Source organism: Fundulus heteroclitus, chromosome 15 (assembly GCF_011125445.2).
Source record: "Fundulus heteroclitus isolate FHET01 chromosome 15, MU-UCD_Fhet_4.1, whole genome shotgun sequence".
Lineage (NCBI taxonomy): Eukaryota > Metazoa > Chordata > Actinopteri > Cyprinodontiformes > Fundulidae > Fundulus > Fundulus heteroclitus.
In genome coordinates this window covers 16,542,600-16,567,941 of record NC_046375.1, presented here as the reverse complement: position 1 = coordinate 16,567,941, position 25,342 = coordinate 16,542,600, and the positions used below count along the sequence as shown (strand labels likewise).

General features: G+C 41.2%; 1 protein-coding gene across 4 annotated transcripts; it reads left to right on the top strand.

The window, feature by feature from the left end:
- Nucleotides 1-5,993: 5,993 nt before the first annotated feature.
- vegfab (vascular endothelial growth factor Ab) lies at nucleotides 5,994-25,311 on the top strand. 4 transcript variants are annotated; one of them, XM_036147544.1, is made up of 9 exons: nucleotides 5,994-6,907; nucleotides 9,412-9,454; nucleotides 10,341-10,537; nucleotides 11,902-11,978; nucleotides 15,202-15,234; nucleotides 19,832-19,906; nucleotides 21,450-21,593; nucleotides 21,902-21,951; nucleotides 23,788-25,311. In XM_036147544.1, the coding sequence occupies exons 1-8, from the start codon at nucleotides 6,854-6,856 to the stop codon at nucleotides 21,906-21,908; spliced, it is 630 nt and encodes a 209-aa protein (XP_036003437.1). In that variant the 5' UTR covers nucleotides 5,994-6,853; the 3' UTR covers nucleotides 21,909-21,951; nucleotides 23,788-25,311. The 4 variants fall into 4 exon arrangements, with proteins under 4 accessions (XP_036003437.1, XP_036003439.1, XP_036003436.1 ...); XM_036147543.1 differs by lacking the exon at nucleotides 21,902-21,951 and having other exon boundaries at nucleotides 6,017-6,907; XM_036147545.1 differs by lacking the exons at nucleotides 19,832-19,906; nucleotides 21,902-21,951 and having other exon boundaries at nucleotides 6,031-6,907.
- The last annotated feature ends 31 nt before the right edge of the window (nucleotides 25,312-25,342 follow it).

Sequence of the window (25,342 nt, the reverse complement as noted above, 5' to 3'; positions counted from 1 at the left end):
TAACACAATTTAAGATGTTAACCCATACAGAAGTACCCTGCAGTGCCACCCCCCACCCTCTTTCAGACTTTCAGACAGCTTTTACTCTCTTGAACGTAAAAGGCAAAGAGTGGATTCTGACAGAAGGGAGTGTAAGAGGCTGAAAGGAGGAGAGGGAACATACGAGAAGAATGTGCTTATTTGCACCAGGTGATAAAAGACCGTGGCAGTGAGCCATCAGGCTTTTGGTAACAGAAGGCTTCTGGTAAATTGTACATAATTTAAGCAATGTGACTTTCATTTGCTGACAGTCAAAGACACAAATAGAAGAGTATACAATCACGGTTTAAATACAGGTTAAAGGAAAAATAAAAAAATAAAGCAATTATGGAAAAATACTTCAGTAGCTTTGCGATAACATTTAACATTATACGTTCCAGAAAACTGTTGCTTTCCTCAGTTTTGTTTTGAATATGAAAAAAAGGAAAGGATATATTTTCACATTTGTATATAAATACAAATCTGACTAGTGTGGTATGCATTTATATCCCTCCTCCATGAATCGTTTTTTTTGTGGAACTACCTTTTTGTACAATTACAGCTGCAAGCTATTTAGGGTATGTCTCCACCAGCTGTGTACATCTAGAGACTGAATTTGCTGCCCAGCCTTTGCAACATATCTCAAGGTTTGTCCAACTGGATGGAAAGTGTCAATGGATATCAGTTTTCAGGTTTCGCCTTGCACTTTCTATTTAATTTACACTACATGTTAAATGTTTAGACACATTTAATCTAATTCAGTGGTGTTTTTTTTACTACCACTTCTGGGAACTCCATCAAGACTGTACAAAATCCATTTCCAGGGACTACCTCCAGAAGTTAACTGACAGATTGCCAAGAGTGTGCAAAGCAGTAATCAAAACAAATGAGAGACACCCTCCTACAGTTGCAGGTCACCGCCTTTTTTTTTTTTTTTTTACAAACGCAGCAAGTTTTGGACATTTCTTTTTCTTCTTTGCATAATATGCAGAGACCGAGAGAAAGTTAAAGAAAACTAAACTTAAGGTCAGTGGATTTAAAACCTAAACTTAATTTAATACCTGTGGTTTATTCCCTCCTATGAGGAATATCCCAAACCCAAACATTGGTGGATGAGAATCCTGACGTACATTTAGGATCGCCGCCCTGCTGGCTGGATGGTGAGACCAAAACAGTCTTCTGGAGCCTATAATGGTTTTCCACCAGGCAAAAAAAAAACAAAAAAACATTTTTGGTCTCATTTGACCAAAGCACCTTCTTTGGCATGTGTGTTACATCTTCTGCATGACTTTTGGGAAACTGCAAATAGGTCTTCCTTTCTTTCTTGCCAGTCTTCCACAAAGCCCAGATTTGTTTGCTTGATGAACTGTTGTCCTTTTGACAGATTCTCATACCTGAGCCGTGGGTCTCTGTACCTGCTCCAGAGTTACCATGGACGTCTTGGCTGTTTCTCTGATTTATGCTATTGTTGCCCGGCCAGTTTAGATGGAGGGCCATATCTTGGTAGGTTTGCAGTCATGCCATACTTTTTTTCATTTTTGGATGACGGATAGAACAATAGCTTTGAGATTTTAAAAGATTAAGAAATTGTTTGACAAAAACCTGCCTAAAACATGTCTACGACTTTATCCCTGATCTGTCTTCTGTGTTCCACGATCTTTATGATGATAATGGTATTTGTTCACTTAAATTCTCTACCCAGAGGAGGCTGGTATTGAGCTTAACTTATTGAAAGGTGGACCCTAAAAAAGTTCATTTGTTTTCAGAAGGGTTGGAGTAAAAGGGTTGCATACATGCCACACTCAGGTATAGGAAGAAACCTGTTGTAAAGTGAAAAGATAGGGATGACCTTGTCTTCCACTTTACAATTGTGTGCTGCTTTATGTGGCTATGTCACATAAAATCCCAACAAAACAAAGATAGCGGTTGTAACAAAACCTGAAAAGTGGTGTGAATACTTTTCCAAAGCACCGTAGCTCCCAGACACAAAGGTCTGCAGGGAGTGAGCTGCACGCCTCCAGCCTCTTAGCAACGTCATCAACCCTTGTGACTGCGTCCTGCCTTTATGTGGAAAACTACTCGTGCAGTTGCATAAAATCAGAGTGCGGGCATTCGTGGCATGATTGCTCGTGACAGGAAAAGGCCAAACATTGACTAAATTAAACACTGAAGCTACAATATAAACAGCTGCGCAAATTGCTCCTCCTGTCTTATTCCTCACAAAGTGGTTGCTCAGGGGAGTATTTGCCAGAGGATTAGAGCATCCTCGCTGTCACCCCACTGCCTCGCTACATATGGGAATCACCCTGGTTTCCTGCAAACATAATAGTGTTGACAGAGCTGTGTCAATGTGCAGATCGTTGCAGGGGAGGCTGCTTATTGTACGCACCGTGTGGAGCCTTCATTAAGGCGCCTGTGTTTAGACACCAGCGGGTATGGAGTCAGCGCAAACTGTGATGTGTTCACATGCACTGCATCCTCTTTAACCTTGCCCACTTGAGCATACTTTGGCAAACACACAACCTCTGAGTCAGCAGAAACAGGAGCTTGGTGACACCGCTAATGAACCCAGGTGTTATTTTTCAATTCACCTCTTGCCCAGGCAGAGGAACTCCTCTCAGCCTCCGCTTTGGTTACAGGAATCCTTTCCCTCCTTTAAAAGCAGCCTTTCTTATTATCTGTCTTTCTCTCTACGTCTCTGCTTTCCTGCTTGGTCATGCCGCAGTTTGCCCCTCCACCCCCCTCAAAAATGCACAAAAAGGTATGAGTAACAGTAGGCAAGCCCTATATTAACAGACACATAGTTGCAAACTTATGTCAGTAGTTATCAGCTCCTTCCGTAGTGTCTATCAATCTGTCAGTGAGCCTGATGTAGATAAACCATTGCTACTCCTGCAGCCGTCTGTCCAGAAGAGGGCATCATTACTGTATGAAGACAGCCAGTAGAGAAGATAATACCTAACTAGACAGCGCAACTATTAAGCTATTAAGATTTTTGGCTATACCTTTGAAATAGCGAAAGAGAATTCCATTTTTTTTGTTTTTGTTCTGCTGAATGAGACTGATTTAAAAATGTTAGTCTTTCATGAAACAGCAAATAGGAATATTATAATATATCCTAACTGGGGAAAGTATGTGCATTGGCTTAATAAAAATACCCCTTTTCAGAATGCAACAGCTAGCATTTGAGATGTTAACATCCAAATTACGTAAGTCATCGCCACCTTACAGAAACGTATACCAATAATAGCAAGTCATCTTCCCATGAGGCTGAAATAAGCAGAGAGAGAGAGAGAGACAGAGAGAGAGAGAGAGATTGGTGGATCCAGTCTATATATTGCTACACTACACTCTCAAGTTGAGGTTGTGCTAATTTCAAAAAGAAATTAGTTATCAATCAATGGCAAAATCCAGTGTATCAGGGCAAAGTGAATAGGAATCTTGTTGTACAGTCATATTTTGTTCACTACAATACTCACTCAGTGAGCATTGTAGTGAACAAAACAGTGCTCCAGCTGACACATTGGTGCCCTGTGCAGTGAGCAATATCAAAAAAGTAACCTTTAATATGCTGTCATGTGGAAGTATTAGTATCAACTTCTTTGAGTACTAATATAGAGTACTAATAATAATACATTTATTATAAAAGCACATTTCAGGTCATTTAATGACACTTCAATAAAACACTATAAATAAATATTAAATATCAATGCTCTACAGTTTTCCTCCAGAGTTGAGCTGGACGAGTAGGAAATGCCTATTTGGGGTGTAGGCCATATAGTCCGTTATTATCGGTCACCGAGAGAGGACACTATTTTCCATATTTCTGTGACATTCAGGTGATAATTGTAACCAAGGTGCGTTTCCGGGCGCATCCGCGCCAGCCTCCTTTCTCCCTCCAGCTCTCCGCGTCCACTCCGGGATGTCTCAGCTCAGACGCGGAGGACAAAGAGGCTGCGGTCCGGTCGGTCACCAGACCGGCCAGGTGGCTCTTCTCTCCTCTTCTTTCTCCCTCTCTCTCTTTTTCTCTCTCGAGCACGGACACCGGAAGACACAGAAAATCCATTCTGCGTCGAACCGACAGGCAGGAAGTCACGACGCACTTTCCGACCGCCGCGTGCGTTGGGTAAGAGGAATAAACTCCTGACTTGCGACGCGCGGTGGATCGAGTCAACGTTTTTCGGCGCACGCAGCCTCTCGCAGGCGAAAGCTACGTGTCCTGTCACACACGCTCCCCTGCTACTGCCTGTTGAAAGCCCTGTCTGTCATGGAAAAGGGAGGGCGAGGCAACTGAAGGCGCGCAACGAGGGGTAAAGCCACAAGACTGGAAAATATTTGCCCCTCTCATCTGTGGAAATCAGGAAGGTGTGGCGCTCGTTACTGCTGCATGCGCGTCTGGGCTCCCCTAAAATTAGATCCTGCGCGAATCAAGCAGGAATAAAAAAAGAAAAATAAAGCATTAAAAAAAATCAAACCTACTTCTATTATTTTGAACAAATTACTTTACATATCATTACATCCAAATCCAGCAACACAAAAGGCAATCCGTTCCATTCTAATTCATATTATATAGCCTAATATGGAAGATAGGGCTGATGCTTATGAATGTATCTTAAAGGGATAGTTCAGAATTTTTGAAGTGAAATTCTGGTGATAGGTTACAAACAGGTTATATCCTGTCTGCAGTAGATAGTTGTGGAAGCTTCCTTTTGTATGCAATCAAATGTTTTGGTCCCATATGTTAAAATTAGAGTTATACTGGCTCCTCTTTTACAAACCTTTAAATTGTCTGACCTTTTAAAAAGTTGGTTCCATGTAAACACCGGAAGCATTTAAATGGAACCTGATGATTATTTTGACAGGAATTAGAGATAGTAGGCGGTAAGCCACTGATGAAGAACAAAACCTGTAAACCGTTTCCAGTCAGAGAACTTCCTGAAAGATGAGTATCTGTGGTGGGAAAATCAATATAAAAAGCATTTCCTTTAACTTTCAACACAATTCCCACAAGAAGATCCTTGGTGAAGTATCTGGTCCTGCTTTTATTTCCCTAATAATTAATGTTCAGCTGTCTGTATAAATAGCAGCCCAATGCAAAACATGGGATGGTTTAGAAGCATTGTAAAATAGCCTTAACATAAATTGTTTGACATTTTGTGTGTGTGCGTGTGTGTGTGTGTGTGTTTTCCATTGCTTGAAGATGGCAGAAGTCTACTGTAATTCTGGCAGGTCTTGGACTTGCCATGGCCTTCCATGTTCAGGACTGGCCAATTTGGGTCAGAGCTGCTTGTACTTGAAAGTCAGATTTTGTGAGTTTTCGGTCAGGAGAGAACTGGATTTCTGATTGGGGAAAGTCATGGCTCTCTGAGCAGCCCGAGTTCAGTGTCCAATATGGCTGCTATGCATGTGAAGCGTTATGACGATGATTGCCACTGAACCACTGGGAAACAATTGGAGTTGTTTTAAGATGGTGGGAGTCTGTCCAGGTCTTGGCCGCACTTGGATCACCAGTAAGCTTTTACTCCTGGGACCAATCTAGGCAAATCGTCTGTTTGTACTGACAAGTCAGACCGTCTCCTACTTTTATTTCCCGTGCAAATATTCAGCAGCTTCAAAGGTGCACTTTTAATTAACAACAATAACGCAAGGAAATAGATCTAATTCATTCATATTCATTGAAAAAAATGACAGAGTGTTGCAGGCAACCGACTGGTTAGGTCTAATCTGAGCATTGATCTATGATACGGCATTAAAAATCCAAGTTTAAGACTCATTAAAGGTGGGGAAACATCTATGGAAGACGCCTTATTTCAAGCACAAAATCCGGGCGCACTGATTTTTTTCACTCTCTAACTCCCTCCTCTCTCTCTCTCTCGTCGCTTACAGATTTTTTAAAAAAAAAAAAAGAAGAAGAAGAAAAGAAAAATAGAGCGGCACATCTGAAGACTCTAGTTTTTAAATAGCTTTTTGCAATCACGTCAGAAAAACCTGAGCAAAACTCAGGAGCCCAGCCGTGCTATGTCACCACAGGACGCCACCCACCCTGGAGCCTCCTCCAATCACCCGGATGCCCATATGCGCAAAGCGCTGCTCAGTCACAGAACCGTGAAAACGAGAGAGGGGAGAACACGATCAGTTCTCCCGGCTGACCCGCTTTAACGCGTAATGACACAGGGATAAAACACCCGAAGCAATTAGACTTAAACTTTCTTTGGGTTTTTTTTTGCTTGTTTGTTTGTTTTGTTCTGGGACGATTTTCAGTCAACGATTTATTCTCTTCTTTTTTTTTTCTTTTTGTCTGTCTATCTCGCCTTGTTTCTCTGAACGTCAAAAGGCTCCGCGGCTTCAAGTTACACGTTCAGGAGCGAAGCTGCAAGTTTCAATTGGGCAGACCTTTGGAGGCGGCTGGCCCACAAGCATGGGATTATTCGTCAAATGTGGCGAGAAAATAAGGATCTGCTCCGGAACGATGTGAGACGTTGCGCGTCTTGGATTCTCACGTTTTTGGATATTTTGAAAATCGTTGGCAACAGTTGAGAAGAGAGGGGAAGAAATTGTCTTTTTTTTTTTTTCTAAAAAAGAAAAAAAAGGATTGGCGTGTACGTTCATATTGCTTCAACCTTGGGACCAGCAATGGATTTACACCCCCTGGCCCCTGTTTTCTGAGAAGTTCCCGCAGTTTTATTGTCTTTCTTTTTTTTTATCTAAATAAAGTTTTTTTGTTGTTGTCTTTTTTTTTTTTTTTGCTGAAGAACAAATAGCCGCATCGGCTGCTTAAAAGTTTTGGAACCCGTCGCTCAGCCATTGCTTTATATTGGACTGGATTTCCAACACCATGAACTTTATTGACAGTTTGACACTATTATTTTTGACGCTGTCAGCTGTCAAGGTGAGTGTGTGCTTTCCCCCTGAGTGCAATGCTGGATCTGATACAAGGAGGGGAAAAATACATGTACTAGTCATTGGTCATTAATGTGTAGCGTTGCCCTTGTCTCTCGTCTGTCTAGGTCACGGGTCGTGTTTAAACAAGGCGAAATGTTTAGTGGGAGGTTTAAACAGCCATTACGCAAAGCTGACACTGTATAAACCGAGCCCGATTACTCGTGGGTGGCTCGCTTTTTTTCCAGTTTCTACTACAAATGCTGCATTGGTAATGCTTTCTCTTTTTTAAAAAAAAGGTTATGTTGTGAAGTTTGACGCGGGGGTAGATCGCAGGCCTGCTCTAAAACCACCTTGGAGATATTATTACGCTTTAAAGGCGCAGCGGCTCCATTCTGAAATCAGGAGCAGGTTCACTCCCGGTGGCGCTGAGACCAATTCCGGTTTTCTGAGTGAAGCGTGACAGAAGTGGAAAATAGCTGTGGATATAATCATTAAGCGGGCGAGCGAACGAGGTTTCAAGGTGAAATGGAAACGAACTGGAGAGGGGGGGGGGGGGGGGGGCTGCGCGTTTCCCTGCACCTTGATGTGACTTTAAAAAGATAATTTGCCTTCACTTCCCGCTGACTCCCTTTCTCTGAATCATCTTAATCCGGATTTCACACCAGAGTAAGTCTTGGATAGAGTTGAATCCGCCCAACAAACGCCAGATCTGCGCACATTCATCAACAGGCATGTCATCACTCAGTTAAAGGGTTTCTGTTCGCAGTTTGACACCCTGATATGGGTGGTTTTAGAGGGGGGGCTGCTGGTGTTGGAGTTGTGGGGGACTCTCTCTGTCGCTGTCTCGCTCGCCCCCCCTCTCTCTCTCTCTCTGCCCACAAGGTTGGACCCTCTCACGCCACCAGAATGGGGGTGGAGCCTGAATGCGTTCACACAAGCCGTTTTCTTCTTCTTCTTTTTTTCTAAACTTTCATTAATGAATTGAATCTCATTGAGCGCACGCTGGCTGAACAGGAGCAGAGTCTCGTGCAATGCTGGCGAGGTATTGCGCGAGATGAGCGCGCGTTTTCTTTGTGATGGGTGGGGGGGGGTGAAAAAGGGCGTGGAGGTGACAAGAACTTGCGCGTAACGGACAAATGGAAAGTTGCGAGGAAGAAAAAAAAAATCTACCCCCCCACCCCCCTCCTCTCCATTGACAGCTACTCCCAATGAGAAGGGCGACATCCCCGTGGTTTGTAATGACAGCGGTTATTACCACGTGGTTGGATGCAAGGCCGCACATTAAAAAATGTTTGGAAACTGAAACCAAACCAACGCAGTGGTTCCAAAGTTTGTGCTATTCTGCCACGTAGTTCATGAGATACAAATAATTGTGGCTTCTGCTTAAAGAGCTTACTCAGCCACATAAGACAGCACACTCTCCAGCCAGCTAATAGTTAATCAGGAACCCTCACCCTCTACACAAGTGCAAAATTTAGTTGATAAGACAAAAAAGGATATGGAACATTATTTTTTCCCCACCAAACAGTGTTTGACTCAGGGCTGATCCTAGAATAGTTGGGGCCCTGGGCAGAATTAGATTTCCCCCCCCCCCCCCCCAGTTAAGTCCCTCATTAATCACATAACCACTAGTAACACTTTAAAGATGTTCATGCTTGACTGTGTGAATGTTGCGCATGTAACACGCCTAGCTTCATGGTTTACAAGTAGCTAAAGCAACTAAACCACAGAATGCTTGTAAGTATGGCTGTAAATTCATTGTGAAGACAATCTTCTCTCCGGGTGACTCATTTTGGCCCGGCAGTGGTGTCCAGAGGCTAGAGCTGCAGTATAAACTGTTATTTCTATCCTCAGTATAATAGTAACTATTGTACATTTGGCAGGCATTGTATGTTGTGGCTGAATATAAATTTTGAATTTTCAAAGATTTATGATTTTTTTTTTTTAATTTACCATTTAGGAATGTAAAAGAAAATGTAATCACATGTTTGAAGTCGCGGAGGAATTGCGGGGCTCTCATGGTGGGGTCTCTAAGCAGCAGCCCAGCATGCTTAAGCTTTGGGCTGGCTCTTTTGAGGAGCTTTAAATGGACTAAGTTGGATATTCAATTTGATTTTTAGGGGGTGAATTTGGATGGGATCTATCAGATAAGAAAATCCAAATTTTAATGTATTTTTCTGGACTAGATAAAAAAAAATCAACTGACCCACCTTAAATAGCCATAAAAGATGTTAAAGGGCATGTTCATGTAATTCCTGGTAGATTTTTATTTCCTGTATAAATCATTGGTTTATTAATGTACAGCAACTTGAAGCGAGTACTTGCCCCCAACATTGTGCTTAGTGTGGTTTTTCTATTTCAGCAATGTTCAACAAGTGTCAAAACGCAAATATATTCTTTTGCACAACTGGATAAGTAAAGGGCAACGGCGGGGTCTTTTCCTTTTTGAGTCCTTGCACAATCTATTTTAACTAACGGCAATCTTTTTTTTTTCTGTTTTCCTCCCTGCAGAGTGCCCACATACCGAAGGAAACAGAGAGAGGTCCACATGACGGTAGGTGTCCCACAGGGCACCGTGGGAATACAGTCTGTGCTGGGCTCCCTGCTTGGCTTGCAGCCAGCAGCAGCAGCAGAGGGCTGGTTTGAATTTCACCTTGACATTAAAAAGGAAACCATCGCCCCCTAGTGGAAAACTATGTAGCCTGACCCCTAATGTCCCTGAGATTTATGTCTTCAGATTTAGCTTTTTTCTTTTCTCTGTAAACAAGAACAGTTCCCCCTCATTACATTGATTTTGCAGCATCCAGTCCCACTTGAGGTTAACCTGGGGAAATGTTATGGTCACCAGACTCCATTATAGAAAGGAATGTCGCCCTCTTGGCCCAAAAATTTCATTTTGCACAATCCCAGCGTTGCCCAATCTAATTTGGACAATCATAAGCCAGGCTTCATGATATTGCTCAGGCGCAGCATGGTTGGTTTAGTTTCCCAGAGGACCGGCGGCCTCTGGGTTGTTTCAGGCTCAGTTATGGCCTCCGCGAGGTTTCAGAGGTGTTGTCAGTCCATGTGCTAATATCTTTCACAAGAACAGGACTCCTGCAAAGACAATGGGAGGAGGGGAGTAGATTGAAGGTGAATAAGGCTGACTAAAGGCTGTTATAATAGCCCTGCAGCATGTGAATGATAAAGGAGAGCTTAGAGAAGTGGTGATGCTTAAGTTTGAATTGTAGTCTTATAGATAAAATAACTCGTTGATGGTTATGAGAAATTATGTAAGTTCTTTTAAAGTGGGGCGGTCCGTGTTTTCTTATATAAACCAAATACTTTTGCATGGAAAAACAAGAATCAAAACCTGTCCAGAGCACATTGTAGTCAAATTTCCAATCTGATGTGCGTGCCCCAAGTTTATAACCCTGATCCTTTCCCCTGTGTCTCCCCAGTGATCCCCTTGAGGGAGGTGTACAACAAGAGTTTGTGTCAGCCCCGAGAGGTGCTGGTGGATATCCTGCAGGAGTACCCGGACGAGGTGGAGCACATCTTTATACCGTCCTGCGTGGTGCTGAAGCGCTGCGCCGGCTGCTGCGGCGACGAGATGATGCAGTGCACCCCGACAGCCACCTATAACGTCACAATGGAGGTCAGCGGACTCGTGCACGACTGTAACGCTCCTCTAAGCTTTCAATTCATGAGCAATTTCATTTATTTTTTTCTCACTAGAGGGTCTGAGCAGAGAGTGCCGACAGAGCTTGGCATTGATCACAAACAGATCTCCTAATTTTACACAATCAAAACAAGGCAAAGTGAAAGTGTTCAAATCTGTGGGGTACAAGACTATATTAGTGGGTGAAAGAGCTGCACTTACAGAAGGCGCTGATTTCAAGTTGCTATGTTCAGTTTAAGAGTTACTGTGCTACGGTTATGCTAGTTGAGGCTACCGGCTGTATCGGCCTGTCCTATCAGCTGATTGTGAGTCCACCGGGATAATTTTAAAACAACTTTGAGGCCTGGAAAGCCCCAGCTAAGACGCCATTGCACAATTGACAGCTTGTCGCTTAATCCAAAAGCTAATTCCACTCTGGCGGACTTAGATCGGACCGGTGTGGGGTAATTGATAAGGCGGATTGATACAGCCCGCGGCACGTTGCTGGGTTAAGAAAACACATTTGTTTTTAAAGCGTGGACTGCTAATTTATCCTTTAATATAAGAATGTATCAAACAGATATTAATGTTTTCAGTTTGAGTCATTTTAATAGCTACAGTCAGCTAAAACATGGGGACTTCTAAATGGGTGTTAGCCTCCGACCACGCTAAGGATTCATTTGCTTATAAGACATCCTACTCCTAAGGGTAAAGTCACTATTAATGATAACGACGTAAAACAATTCAAAGTGTTCCTTTTATTTTCCATCCGAGAAAAAAACTTCACACCAACAGTCATAATGCGCAAAGTTAACATTCACTTTAGGCTCAGAACATTGAGATTTACCCTTAAAGTAATTTATAATGGGTGCAAAAATTATGGTAAACCCCTCCCAAAAGAAAAATTCAAATCTCTTGAGGTGTCCCTCTGAGTGAGTATAGTATTGCAAGTATTTTATGTATGACTCTAGCATCTTCCCTGTCTCTCCATAATGAGGCATATTCACACCATGATACTGCTTCCACCTCCACAGAACAGCTGCGTGTATAAATCGCACACAGGTGGACTCTATTTAAGGGTATTGGATATTTCTATAGGGGTCCAAGATTTTATTCAGTGATATCAGAGTAAAAGAAACTGAATATAGAAAATAAAGTACCCCATGTTTGCTTTGGCTGTAACTTTACTTCACATTTGTGCCATTTACTGTTATTTCATTATATTAAGAAGAAAACTAAATAAATACACCAAAGTTTGTTGTTGTAACATGATGAAATGTAAAAGGAAAAGTGCTAGAAGTAGAAACTGCAATGCTGACTAATTAAAATTTCTCTTCTGTTTTTGTTTTTTCTTTTTACAGATTAAAAGAATAAAACTACAAAGGCAACAAAATGACGTTTATATGAGTTTTATAGAACACAGCGCATGTGAGTGTAGGTAAGAAACCTCGAACAGACGCACACACATGCACACATTCTCACGCGCAGCATCACTGAAAAAGCAAATCACTGGACCATTGTGCAGCGGAGCTGAGGTCGGCCCAACACGTCATGTAAAGTTATTGTGTGCGGATTGCCCCTGACACATTCACTAGATGCAAATCATGCAGCCTCATATCTTATCTAGACTTCTTCCACTTGGCTGGGCCCTTTTTTAAAGAAAAGTCCTGAGCAGGTTCGAACACATCAAAACGCGGCAGACATCTGACGCGATTTGAATTTATCATCATTCCAGAGCAGAGCCGCAGTTCTGTGGCGAGTATCAGGTCCTACCTGGAACCGCATGCCGCTGCTGGGATCACTATAGTTGTTGATCTCTGAGGAGTATAGCGCTCAGTCTCTTCCTGAGTTATGATGTCACTTAGAGGACACAGAGATATGTCACTTCTAGAAGAGCAACCAACAATGGGTAACACGTATGATGGCGTAGCACATCAGGAGTTTGGTCATCTTGCAAAAACTGCATTTTATTGGTTGTTGCAATTAGGTATAAAGGTTGTGAGGGTATCATATAACACAAGCATCTTCTCTTCCGTATAATAATTGAACTTTATTGATCTCACAATGGAGAAATTCACTTCTGCAACTTAACCCATCCCCTTGGGGAGCAGTGGGCTGCCACTGTGCGGCGCCTGAGGAGCAATCGGGGGTTAAGGGTCTTGCTCAGGGACCCACAGTGCAGGCTGTGGGGATAGAACCGGGTACTTGCAACCTTCTCAGAGCGCAAGCACACTGCTCTAACCACTAGGCCACCACTCCCCCAAGGATTACTTGTATACACAAGTAATCATTCATTTGAGAAGCTTAACATTTCTTTTTCCATTAGTTGAGGTCAGTAAACTCAAAAAGCCTCTTTAATTTGTTTTGTTTTATGTGTTGTTTTTCATAGAAGTTAGTGTAAAAAAAAAGAGTGATCAAATGCACAGACTGGAATAATGAAATTTAAATGTGACTGAAACGGAAACAAACATCATCATCTTGAACTAATGACAGCTCTGTCCCGGCTAATCGCCAACAGATCTCTCTTCTGTCCTTGAGTTTCTTGTGTTTACTATTTTCCACTTTCTGATTATGGTGCTAGTAGGGATTTGAGTTATGACGCAGCAGCTCAGGGGGGACATGCCCCGTCCTCCCACATTGCAGGAACATCTGAAAAGAAAACAAACAAAGCAGGGACAGTACATCGCTGACCGAGGGTCGAGATGAGTTACCCAATTGTTGCCATAAGTCTCATGCGTACGCAGTTCAAGCTGGAGCCTGACGTTGCCCATTTGTTTGCCAAAGTTCTCACAAATAACCTTCAATTTAAAGCATTGCCACGCAGATCTAGAGGCTGTGATTAGCTTAGACTCTTACCATCCAGTGACACCACCTGGGGGACAAGAGGGACACCAATACTGGGACTGTCTCCCATGCATATTTTCTTATGAATCTAAATTGAGGAAAGGAGGAGATCATTTTTGATAACAGATGCACCAACCAGTCAGCCAAAGATTGGAATTGTCTGATTTCCCTTTGATCCAGTTGGATTTTTTTTAATTGATGTTCAGTAAGTGCATCAAAACTAAGAACTCACACCATTTTTAGTTTGTAAAAGGACAAACATCGTTTAGTTGGATGCACTTTCTGAGTCTTAATATTAAATCCGATAATCAATGAGGCAGATGATCTTGTAAGTCCTTTACTTGCTGTCAGATCCAAAAGATTTTGTCTCTTTTAAAACAACAGCAACAATGGAATCAGTAGCTCATATTTAAAACTGAAGATCGGCATGAGCCACAAAAGATGAGGCATCGCTAGTTGCAGCATTTAAATATTTATGCTTCCTTTGATTTGTGTTCTTGATAGTTGACTATTGACTCCCTCCCCCAGTAGGGGAAGACAGCATATTAAAATGCCTGAAGGTGTTTGTTTTAGTTTGCCATCCCAAGATCATCATTGCTCCCTCATCTGGCCAGCACTATTCGGATATAAAGTAATAGCCTCATTATGCAATCATAGAAAAATTTATTGCAATTATTAAGCGACAATTTAACAGAATTAAATGTTACTTTTAGAAGAAGTTTTTCAAGTAGATTAGAATTTTTCTAATCCTATTAAAACCTATAAGCAGCAACACCAGACTAAACAAGGAAGCTTTTGTCTTTGATTGATCATGCTCATCGCAACGACTTTAATATATAATAGAATATATTATCATAGTGCCACAGATAATCAGCATTTCGTAGCTTTAGGAATTGTGTCGCCAACAATGAACCAACGCCACAGAAAACACTTTGTTTCTTGAAAACATTCAGTAGATAAAGTATTCCTTCTCAACTGTAACATTTCGAGTTTAATTGAGCTTGTTTTGTCTTATCAACATTATAACTCCCTAACTGCTTGGCTGAATATCTTTAAACATGGCGGAGAGACCAGCCAAGGCCAAACGAAGGAACCTGGTAAATTTCAGTGCAGCCACATATATATCAGTGTGTTCCTTCAAAATGAAACACTGGCCTTGGTGAAGCATCCAGACACAATAACCAGATAGTCTGTCTAACCCAGGAGGTGTCAGTTGCCTTTGAATAATGCACACGCTCACATTGTTATTTTATTCATTATTTCATCTCATATACTGGAAATGCGGAGATCTTGCAACAGTTTGTCAAAACAAACTTTGGCAATGAGTCCGAGACCATCTCGGGGGAAGCACTGTTTCCTAACTTTATTGGCAGACTGCTGCCTGGGGAGCTTGCCAACGGAGTTATTGCTAAAACACTCTCTTATCGGCAAGAGCTGTCACATGGATAAAAAGTGAAACAAACCTCTTAGCTCTCAATTGTGAACGTGTTTGTGTGTGTGTGTGTGTGTGTGTGTGTGTGTGTGTATCTGCCGATGAACACACCCCCACGTGTGCCTGCGGCGACAATGATCAGCTTTATTTCCCAATCGCTTTGTTTCATTGACCAAGCAAGGCACTTGAAAGTGAGAGCTAGCTTTAGCACCATTCCGTGTAAATGTCATGGCAGTGATGTAACGTGATTTGAGAAGATTAATGTGTGTCAACCAGTGATGGAAATCCGCCCGTGGCCTCCGATGGCTTTGATGCGTGTCTGTTTTAGCGGCTGAACAAGCGGCTACTTGTGTCCTAACGTTGTGTTTTTGTCGCTCCCTTTTAGGGTAAAGACAGAAGTCAGAGAAAAGAAAGAAAAGTGAGTACCGCAGCTCTTTCTACCTGGAAACTGGGATATTGCTGAAGGGGGGGGGATGGGAAATGGTGGGAAATTCAGATTTCATATTGCATTACAAATGATCTCTCTCTCTTAATCTCCGTAACATCACGCTGCAGTACGCACTCTCAGTTGATCTACCAGTTAATCTTTCCTTCTTTTTGTCTGTGCACGGTAATTGTTTCACAAACAAAAACAAACACGAAACAATCCATAGCAATAATTTTACACTCTCCCTGGATGAGATACATGGGGCCGTCACGGATTAGCATGCTGTGATCTGTTGATAAATGCTGGGAATGCCAACTAAATCAACAGGTGAATGACTGACTTGATGAGGCCATTGCCCTCTCTCAACACCTTTTCCTGGCTTTTCTATCTCATTTTTTTACAATCTTCCCCTCTGGCCTCAACCTGTTTACATCCCACTTAACTTCTGTTACTCCCGCTTCTAATTGCGCTGATATAGATAAGTGTTTCTGAAGTGCTGTTAAGCTGTCTGGTTCATGGTCCTCGCCTTTGTGATCCTCCCTCTCCCATGCCACGCGAGTTGCTGTTCTAAAGGTCATTAAGGCTCTTTAATCCTCCCCCTGTGGGTACTCGTTAATATTTTTCCATTGTGCGGCTGTTGTTGTCGGCCGTATTTTGGTTTTTATGTCAGGCCGTCTGTCATATAGATAAAGCTTGGCTTTTGAGACCTTCTCTTTAACCTTGTCCCAACTGTTTACAAGTCTGGCATTGGTGACGTGCTTCGACAAAATTATGGTCCTGGGGGTCATTCAACTTCTGCTTCTGACGCTTTCAGATCTTCATTCTAGTTTTTATCACTGGCTGCTAAGCTCTTCAGAGGTCCCAGAGGCTGTCAGAGTGAGTCATCCTGCTCAAGTTGTGAAACAAGTTAACTGTCAACGTCCAACTGTGAAATCAGACCTGATTTTTGACAATTTAAAGAGGAAGCCTTTACATTTGCACACATCCTGTTTTGTGGATCGGTGTGTGGCATATTTACCATCCTGCTCCTGGTCTGGTCTGACTCAAGCCTTCCGGACTCTTTATGTTTCTCCCTGACTCGGCTGCAAAGTGTTTCCTTGAAAAATTTAAACAAAGTTAGTGCTTTTGCTAGCAGAAGGGCTTTTGGGACTTCAATTGCTAGTCTTTCTTTGCTTTGCAATGCAGTTCCCTACATTTGCCAAAAGCAAGTTTCTCCACAGATATGTGATGTGATTACGCTAGTCATCCGTGGACCTCGGAGGAATCTCCCTGGCTTTTGTAAACTTTTGCTTTTCCTCTAGTGTCAGAGTGGGTTTTGTGGTCACTGTTCATTGTGAAACATGTGATGAAAGAGATGAAATCTGGGACACATATTCATGGGCTGCAGAAGATGATGAATGTAATGAATCGATCCCCCAACCTCTTATGAAAGGTCCTCGTCAACAAGAATTGCTTTGATTGATGATTAAAAAACATTCCAGCGAGGCCGGAGTAACACCAATTAGCAACTGTTTGAGTGCTAACTACAGGGCTATACTTGTTGAATAGAAAGCTGCCAAACATTAGCATGCTTATGCTGTCACGTAGCAAATTCTCACTGTGTCATGAGCATGGCTTTGCGTCCTTGTGTCAGACATTGAATTTTTCCCCCATTAAATTCTACCTTGCCTGTCTGTGTGGGGTTGGAAAGCAGCAGCAGAATCGAAAACATGGAGAAAAAAAATAAAAAATGAGTTTCTCATTGTTGGAATGAAGTGATGTTTGGTGTTGTTATGATGAACAGTCACATGGAAAATTACAAAGGATAGCAAAAATCTAACTTTCGCCTGTGCATCAACGTTTTGGCAGAGTTGCAATTTTTTTCTTCAGAAAAATGCCCACAAATGAAAGCAAAAGTTGTTACATGAGCCTTTTGTGCAAAGCATCACCAACCTGTGAAAACCAGATTTCTCCAAAGGTTTGGAGAGTATCCAGAAAGTATCCAGACATGGAAATGATCAAGTCAAAACTTGATCATTTCCATGTCTGGATAAGTACAAAAAACAAATCGTACCTGAGTATGGAAAAAGTTATCAGTTTCCAGCTTTTCTATTAGATAAAAATCCAAATTTCAGAAAAATTAAAGGCTTTTTAGATCAATTTATATTTAGACAATCACGTTTATTTTTGTTTGCCACATCACAATTGCAGTTTTTGTCCAAATAGTTAAACATTTTGGTCATAGAAAAATTGCAATTTCACTGCTCTTCTGGCTTTTATATTCTTTTAACTATGGTCTTTAAACTGGACCCAAGGTTTCTGAACTGGAATTGAAATAGATGTCAAATAGATAATTACAATTCAGATTTTTGTGAAATTAAGGTATCATAAGGGGATTTAAAGCATCTGTACATGATCCAGGATAACCCAGTTGAACGTTTTCTAAGCTTTAGAATTTTAGCTGATCCAAGTTCTAAAGGAAAACATTGAAACCATCTTCAGCTCTCTGTTGTCTCATGGTCTTTGAAACAGCTGAAGCAACCAAAAACTGATCTTAAATCCTGGAGCACTGCATCTGGAAAATGGGGAGTTTTGGAATGGAAGATTTGTGGAGACCCTGTAGCAGAACCCCCTCTCTAAGCTGCCTCTGGTCGTTATAAATCACAAATTTAGTTGGCACTATGGACAAACAGAGATGGAAGATGAAAAGAGTGAAATTCAGCAGGGCGTCATGTCGGACATCTCCCATTCTAATGAATTAAACCCATCTGTGGCTTTTGACATCTTATTGGTTTTATTCTACTTTTCATCATAACCACTACCGAAGAAACCTTCCTTGGCTGAAGTCCGGCGATCTGCCATGTTTTGTTTTGCTGTAAAGACCTGTGCATACTCTGTATGAACACAGAATTTGTTTTCAATATTCATTCTGGCCAGGACAGTTCATACTTCACAAGCACTCAAGTGCAAAACGCCTAAGTCTTCATACGTCCTTGCGTCAAAACAGCTATCACGTCCTCTTCATCCAACAAATCCCCCTATCGTTTTCGGACACCAAACAAGAAAAACTTTCCGCCCAGAATGTTTGTCAACAATAGGCTGTAAAAACTCCATAACCTCAGTGCTACGAACATACTTGTATACATTTTATTCTTGCAGCCCTGGGAGTAGAAGCAAAAATCTGCCTGTTCTTGTGGAGCAGTATAGTCCCTAAGGCTGCCAGCCATCCGGCTGCATGGACTCTCTGTGATTGCTACGATCACAGAGAGTCCATCCAGCCAGATGGACCTGAAAGAGTGATGTAATGTCACGAATTAACAAACAGGTTGCGGGTGTTTGAAGTGATCTGCCCATTTACCAGGTTTGTCTCTTTCACATGCGTTTCACATCTTCTTGGAGAACCTTAGTTTTGGCGATGGCAACATCTCCCCCAAAGAAACAGAGTTAACGTTTTCTGTTTGCACTAAACATACAAAGTATATAGTCCCTAATGTGTCTGCTGTGATTTACTATAACACGAGTAATACCCGAGTTGATGACTGAAGTTTTGCCTAACTGCAGCCTGCACTTGTCAAACACAAGGGCCTGGGTGCATAAAGCTGTGTGCAGATTCGTAAAAAGGTTTTTGGCTGCGTATGAAATCCTTTTGTTGTATTTGGAAAGCAATGCATGCACATGCCCTGCTTTACAAACATACTAAACAAGACTGAATTACATTGCCATGTCGACACATGAATGAATGTGTATTCTAGAATGAATCATTTGCATATAAAAAAACTCTCGTTGCTTCACGAGTCTTTAGACATGAATGAACACAACTGCTAAGAAGAACAAAATCACTGAATGTGAAGCTAAGACACTAATAGGTAACGACACCAAAAGTTAAAAGTGGAAATCTTTTGACTTTGTCAAATTCAAATATACATGCCGTAACCAATACGTTGGGAAGATTTTCACCACACATTCTTCCTTTACAAGTTGTAGTGGGTTGGGAAGAAAAGCGTACTCATGATTGTTGTGCCCACACATCGTTTATGCATCCAGCCCCTTGTGTACGCTTGATAAGCACACTTCTGTTTGTTCTCATTGTGCTCCATTCTGAAACAAGTTGAATCAGTTCTAAAGAGTTGACCCAGATATGTTGAAAGATGCCGTTTTGGTGAAGTCCAAGCCTTTTGTCCTCGATTCATCCGGTAAATTTCCGCCCACGGCAAAGCCTCACAACTGTTAATTGGTTTCACTCTTTCAAGAGTCATTGTACTATTTTATAAGACCAATCATCCTGGGAAAAAAAGGCTTTTGAAACTATGTTGGACAATGAAATGAGTCCCTCATAGATTATACATCATATTCAATGACTCCAGGATGTGGATGAATCTGGGTGTGCCTCTTGTTTTGCCATTTTTAAGGAAAGCATAACCCTAACCATACTGGAATATGTCTTTCCTCCTAATAAAAAAGTTGGATTTTTCAAAATCATACATAAGAAGACTGGTCTTATATGATGTTGGCTACAGTAGTCACCAGTTTAAGATGTCAGCATACCAGTTCATCTTTATCGCCAGTCTCTCAGGCATTTCTTTGGGTTGTTGTCCTTTTTCTCTTGCAGAAAACTCCGGAAAGGCAAAGGCAAAGGCCTAAAGAGAAAGCGAAAGAAAGACCTTGACAAAACAATTCACGATGCGTATGTCAGCTCCGCCTTCTCCACCTACCTGCACCTGAGTGTTGCGCTTCTCATAATTAAGCTAATTTGGGAGGAGCTCTTTTGCCCCTTTTAATTTGTCCCATTTACTTTACCAGTCAGCCATACCAATTAGCATGTCGCTTCCGTGTAATGTCCTAACTTTGTCTCGTCAATCATGCTTTCCGCAAATCTAAGAATGTATGTCTGAGCTGGCCTGTTTGCCAGGTATTGCTGCTAATGTGTTCTCTGTAAAAACTTACACATAATACACCCCAGGAAGAGTTTGCCATATCCAACCCTGTTTAAAAAAAGCTATATAACATATCTCAATGTCTCAAACACCAACAACTAATCTGGGCGCAAATGTTTGCAAGTATGTCCACCCCACACCACCCCACCCCACCCCAACCCTTATGTAAAAAAGACTGGACCAATGATTGGGATCAGATTCAGCAGCATAAATCAGAGGAACACACACTATGTCCAGTAGCTGGCTAAGACGATTGATGGTGATGTCTGACGAAGCTGGAATAAACTGATCTGAAATGAGCTGTTAGCTGTAGCGCAGACCTTTTCCTGCAACAGGTCACAAATCCAAAAGCATGGCTTCAGAGACTTGCTCATAATATTCTGTTATCTGTGCTGGGATCAGCAAGATTGTAATCATGGTCCTGTCTTCAGTGTTGAGTCTTTGCTGCTTTGCTGTGTCTCTTTGCCTCTCTCTGTTCTTTTCATCTTAAAAACAGATTTTTTTTTTCTTGTTGACCTGAGCTTAATGCTGGTACTTTTTATGTAATGTGAAGATATGAATGATTGCTATCTATTGCCTTTTTTTCCTTTCTTTTTCCCCCCACTTTGGTTTGTTTGCCGAGTACTGTTTTTGTTTCTTTGTTTTTGTTCTAAAACTAATTTAACGATGACCTCATGTTTCTCCAGGCAGATATTGTGAACTTGTTCTGTCTGTATGTTCATTTGTCATTTGTACACTGATGTCAGTGGGATTTCTGAGCCTATTTCCTAAATGTACTTTAAACCCATTTTCCGCTTCTGTTTTGAAACTCGTGTCTTTCTGTGGGAACCACAGTTTTCAGTTTCACTCAATAAAATGAAAACTTTCTTAATGGTGCACAAAACAGACCCTTGAGTCTTCTTTATCAGAAGAGTGAGAGCAAGAAGTGTGCTGTCATTAACCTGCAGCTCAGTGCTGTTATGTGTCGTTCTGTTCTGCATGAAGTGGTCTAGAGCTTCGCTCACTGCATGTCTAACCCTAACCTTTTTGTGAGTGGCCCGATAAACATGGAAGGGATGGGAGGTCAGGTGTCATTTTTAAAGCTTGACTTTTTGTGTTGCTTGCTCGGTCGGAACCTGTGTGCCATACTACCCAAGTGTCACATGCAGGGATTCCTGGCAGTGGCTTTGAGGAGCAACTGGGGCATATAAAGGGTTAACCGTAGGGTGACCTGTGATAGGTGGAAATAGAACCCTGTTATAATCTGCCTCTCCCTCTTCCTCCCCATCTCTGTCTTTGTCTCTGTCTGTCCAGTGTCTGTGAGCCATGTTGTGATAACTGCACAGAGAGGAGAAAGCGTTTGTTTGTGCAGGATCCTTCGACCTGCGGGTGCTCCTGCAAACACACAGTTCAATACTGTAAAGAACGCCAGCTAGAGCTCAACGAGAAGACCTGCAAGTAAGCGTTGCTGCTGTAGCTGAAGTCAGCCTTTGCAGATTATCTTTGAAACGAACTAGAAGACGTAGATGGCTTTTTAATAACCCAACTAACTAAACATTCAGCTGTGCAACTTGGTAGCAGCTACTGTAGTTGGCTTGTTACCCCTTGTTTCCATTGGGCGCAGTTACATCGTATTCCGGGTAATTTGTGCTATCCATCTTGCGGTTTAATATCATGCCCAGAGATCATTTCAGAAATAGAGCATAGCAGCGACTAGACGGTACACGTTGAACACATTCAAGCTAAATATCACATTTCTGTTTTAGGATTTGAAATAACTTGCCCCCCTTGCTTTCTACTGCTGAAACTCCTGCAGGTAACTTTAACAACCCGTACTCTCTGGTGTTATATTTTATCTTTAAAGACGTCATCGGAAGTGTGTCACATAATATCCAGTTAACATTGAGGTCTAAGGCCTGTACGGATGAAAGATAGGTTAAAAACGAGCTCCCGGACGGGATTGGACGCACTTTACACCATGAACCTGTTGATTGTTTGTATAGGTTTGTTGCAGGGCAGCTCAGGGTGAAAAATGGAACCAATGTGGTTCCTAGATGTGTTATACAATTGAAACAGATTTTCTGAGTAACCATTGGAGACCCAGCTAAGACCTTTTGTAGGATTCCCAACTGGTTTTGCAGATACGTTTGCATTCAGTGGAGCCAAGAGGGTCCCATACGAGAAGCTTGTTGTCGTCTTGTCCCACTTTGCATCATTCCAACCTAAACAAAATCCATCATGGGACCCACATTCACATGATGGCGGGTAGAGGTGGCTCGACTGCCTAATCTCTTTTCATCTATGATAAAAATTCTCAGCTCATTCCACCGATGTAGTTATATTGAAGTCTGCAAGAAGACTATTGTTCAAGTCATTCACCAGCCACTCGTGACGATTTTATTGTTGTTTTTGTTTTTTTTTTCAAATGCAAATGTTAGTAAAAAAAAAAAAAAGCTCTAGACCAGACTGGATGCAACTGACACAGACATGAGAAATTTGTTGCAACTGCGCCCGGTGTTAACAAGGGGTTAGACTTAGCAGTGCAGTGAAGCATTGTACCTGTGTTGCATGCAATCTCCTTCTCCACATCTACATATTTCTTGTATCATCTTTATAACTCCTCTGTCTCAAAGGGGGTAACATGTTCAAATAGTACACGGTAACTACAACCCAGTGGCAAGCTTTGATAATAATTAACTGAGATCGTATTTCGGGACAGAATACTAAAAAGGCTAACAGCATTCAGAATGTCTGCAAAATTGAAATGACATAGTCACAGTCTTTGCCATACCAAATGACAAAATATTGTGTTTTTGGGTATAGGAAACTGTGAATTTCCATATTCTGCTGAATGTCATACTTTTTTTTATTATTGTTGACGGTGTATTAGGGCTGTCTTAAAGGTATTTAATTTGGTACTAAAGTTGTTATAAAGACTTCTTACCTGTTAATGAGCCATGCTAGAAAATCGAGAGAGATAGCTGAAAACACATCTTGCTTGGCTGACTTGCATGGTAAACAAATTGCTTATAATTTATGGGGATTAGCTAATTTGACATAGTTGGTATGGCATTATATTCAGTTGATAAATTATGGCTTCATTTGGATTAAAGGGGAGCTAATTTGTGATTGAAGAGTAGCTAAGCAACTAGCATGTTAGTTAACATTAAGTTCTGGTTGGTAAGATCCAATCTTAGATCATTTCACAAAATCAGATCACCTCTATGCCAGATTATGCCATCATGAAGAAACCTCGTGACATTGTGTAAAATAATTTCATTTTAAATTTTTGTTTGATACCTAATTGGTATTTAACCACCCTCATTTCCAAATATGGTAATGTCAGGTCCTGGGTTTATTTTAAAAGAATTTAAAGCCAATGGGCAATTGCAAAAGGCTATATCCACTGCTTTAAACTAAACAGTAGCTGCTCCAAGTAGCCAAATGATTTGTCACAGCTATGAGATGTTTTTAGCACCAGGTGATGCAAACTTGTGACGCATCACCCACTTTCACTTATGTTTATTTTTGTGCACACACAAGACATTCCACTAAAAGTGCTTGACTTGATGTTATTCTTCAACTACGCTTTGATGCAAATTTTTTTTACTCACAATCTTTATTTTATCTTTTATTGTCTCTTCCTGTTTAGATGTGACAAGCCGAGAAGATGAGAGAGGTGCCAGCACCAGATGTGCAAGATGAAGGAACATTTTAAAGATATTTCACAGCACAGCACTTTGACCTTTATACCCTAAGCTCTTTTCTGTGGAAAGCATTCCCCCTGGACTGACAGAACAAAGAGAAAGACTGAAGTTTCCTCTCTCTGTATATCTGTGTGTATATAGATCATATCAAAAGAAAAAGAAAAAGTACAGATGTGTTATGCTGCTACAGAAACAAATAACTAAATCCATCATTTGACTAAAAGCGAAATAGCCGACATGTGGTTTTGCATTTCTAACAGGCTTTCGACGCAGATGTGGTCTTATTGTCAATTCATTGTATGCGATTACTTCACTGGATACAAGTCTACTGTGGTTGTATGGCAGTCATAACAAGCAAAACCTCCAGACATATTTAACTTCTAAACCAGCGGCTAAGACTGAAGAAGACGTGGGTGTGCTCTGCTTTCTAAAATGATGGATGACCTTTTGCTGGCTGACGCTTTTGGAGAAAAAGGACATGACAAATGGGACAGCGAATGGAAAACTGTCCCTGCTTGAGGTCGCTACCCTCTGAGGACATTGCAGGACTCATGTGGACTTTCGCATGGCCAATGTTGCGCTCGGACGGGACTCTGGAATGATGGTGCCATATACTTTCAAAGGGATACTGGTCGTTGGTATAGCATTTAACGTTTTTCAATGTGCTACAAGAAAACCACTGAAATATCCTATATACTGTAGTTTGATTCCATTTGAAAACTGTGCCTCACACTATGTACTGAGAAATCCTTTGAGTGCTTTTTAAATTATTTTTGTTTCTTTTGTCAAAGTAGTTGTACACACTACAAAAATTAATTGATTATACATCTTCTCTGTGTACATAGGTAATATCTCTTTATCCCGATGTCCATTCTAGATAATTTATAATGTTATAGAGTATTTTTCAGTATTCATTCTTGTACACATATTTAATTGGGTCTATTTATGTATGCTGTGTTATGTACTTGTAGCTCTTGCCCTTTTTTCATGTGTAAGGTCACTGATGGCTACTCTCAGCATGGAGGCTCTGTGCTTTTCTATAAAACAAGTAAAAAAAAAGAAACATTATATGTTAACATTCCCTAAATGGATTATTTGTACTGCCTTACCAATGACGTCTCTATTTCAGCCCTTTCTCATCTAAAGGGGCGGATGTCATGTAGAGTTTTAACTTTTCTGAGTTTGTCTACTGTATGAATGTGTGTTTGAATGAATGTGATCTTAGGAGTTACTAAATTGTATTTAAGAAAGTAGCAGATTTGTTCTGTTCATTGTGAGAAATGGAAATACAAATAAACTACTGCTAGCAGCTAAGCATAAACTATCATAACACAACCACAAATTTAAAATTGAATCTCCATTCTGACCGCCATCAGTCTTAGACCCTCTATTATAAGATATTTTTGTGTCTTCTACACTATTAACATGTTTTTTGTGTCGTGTAAAACAGTAAACATATTTATTTTCAAGTCATATTGTTTTTATATAAAATAAGGAAAA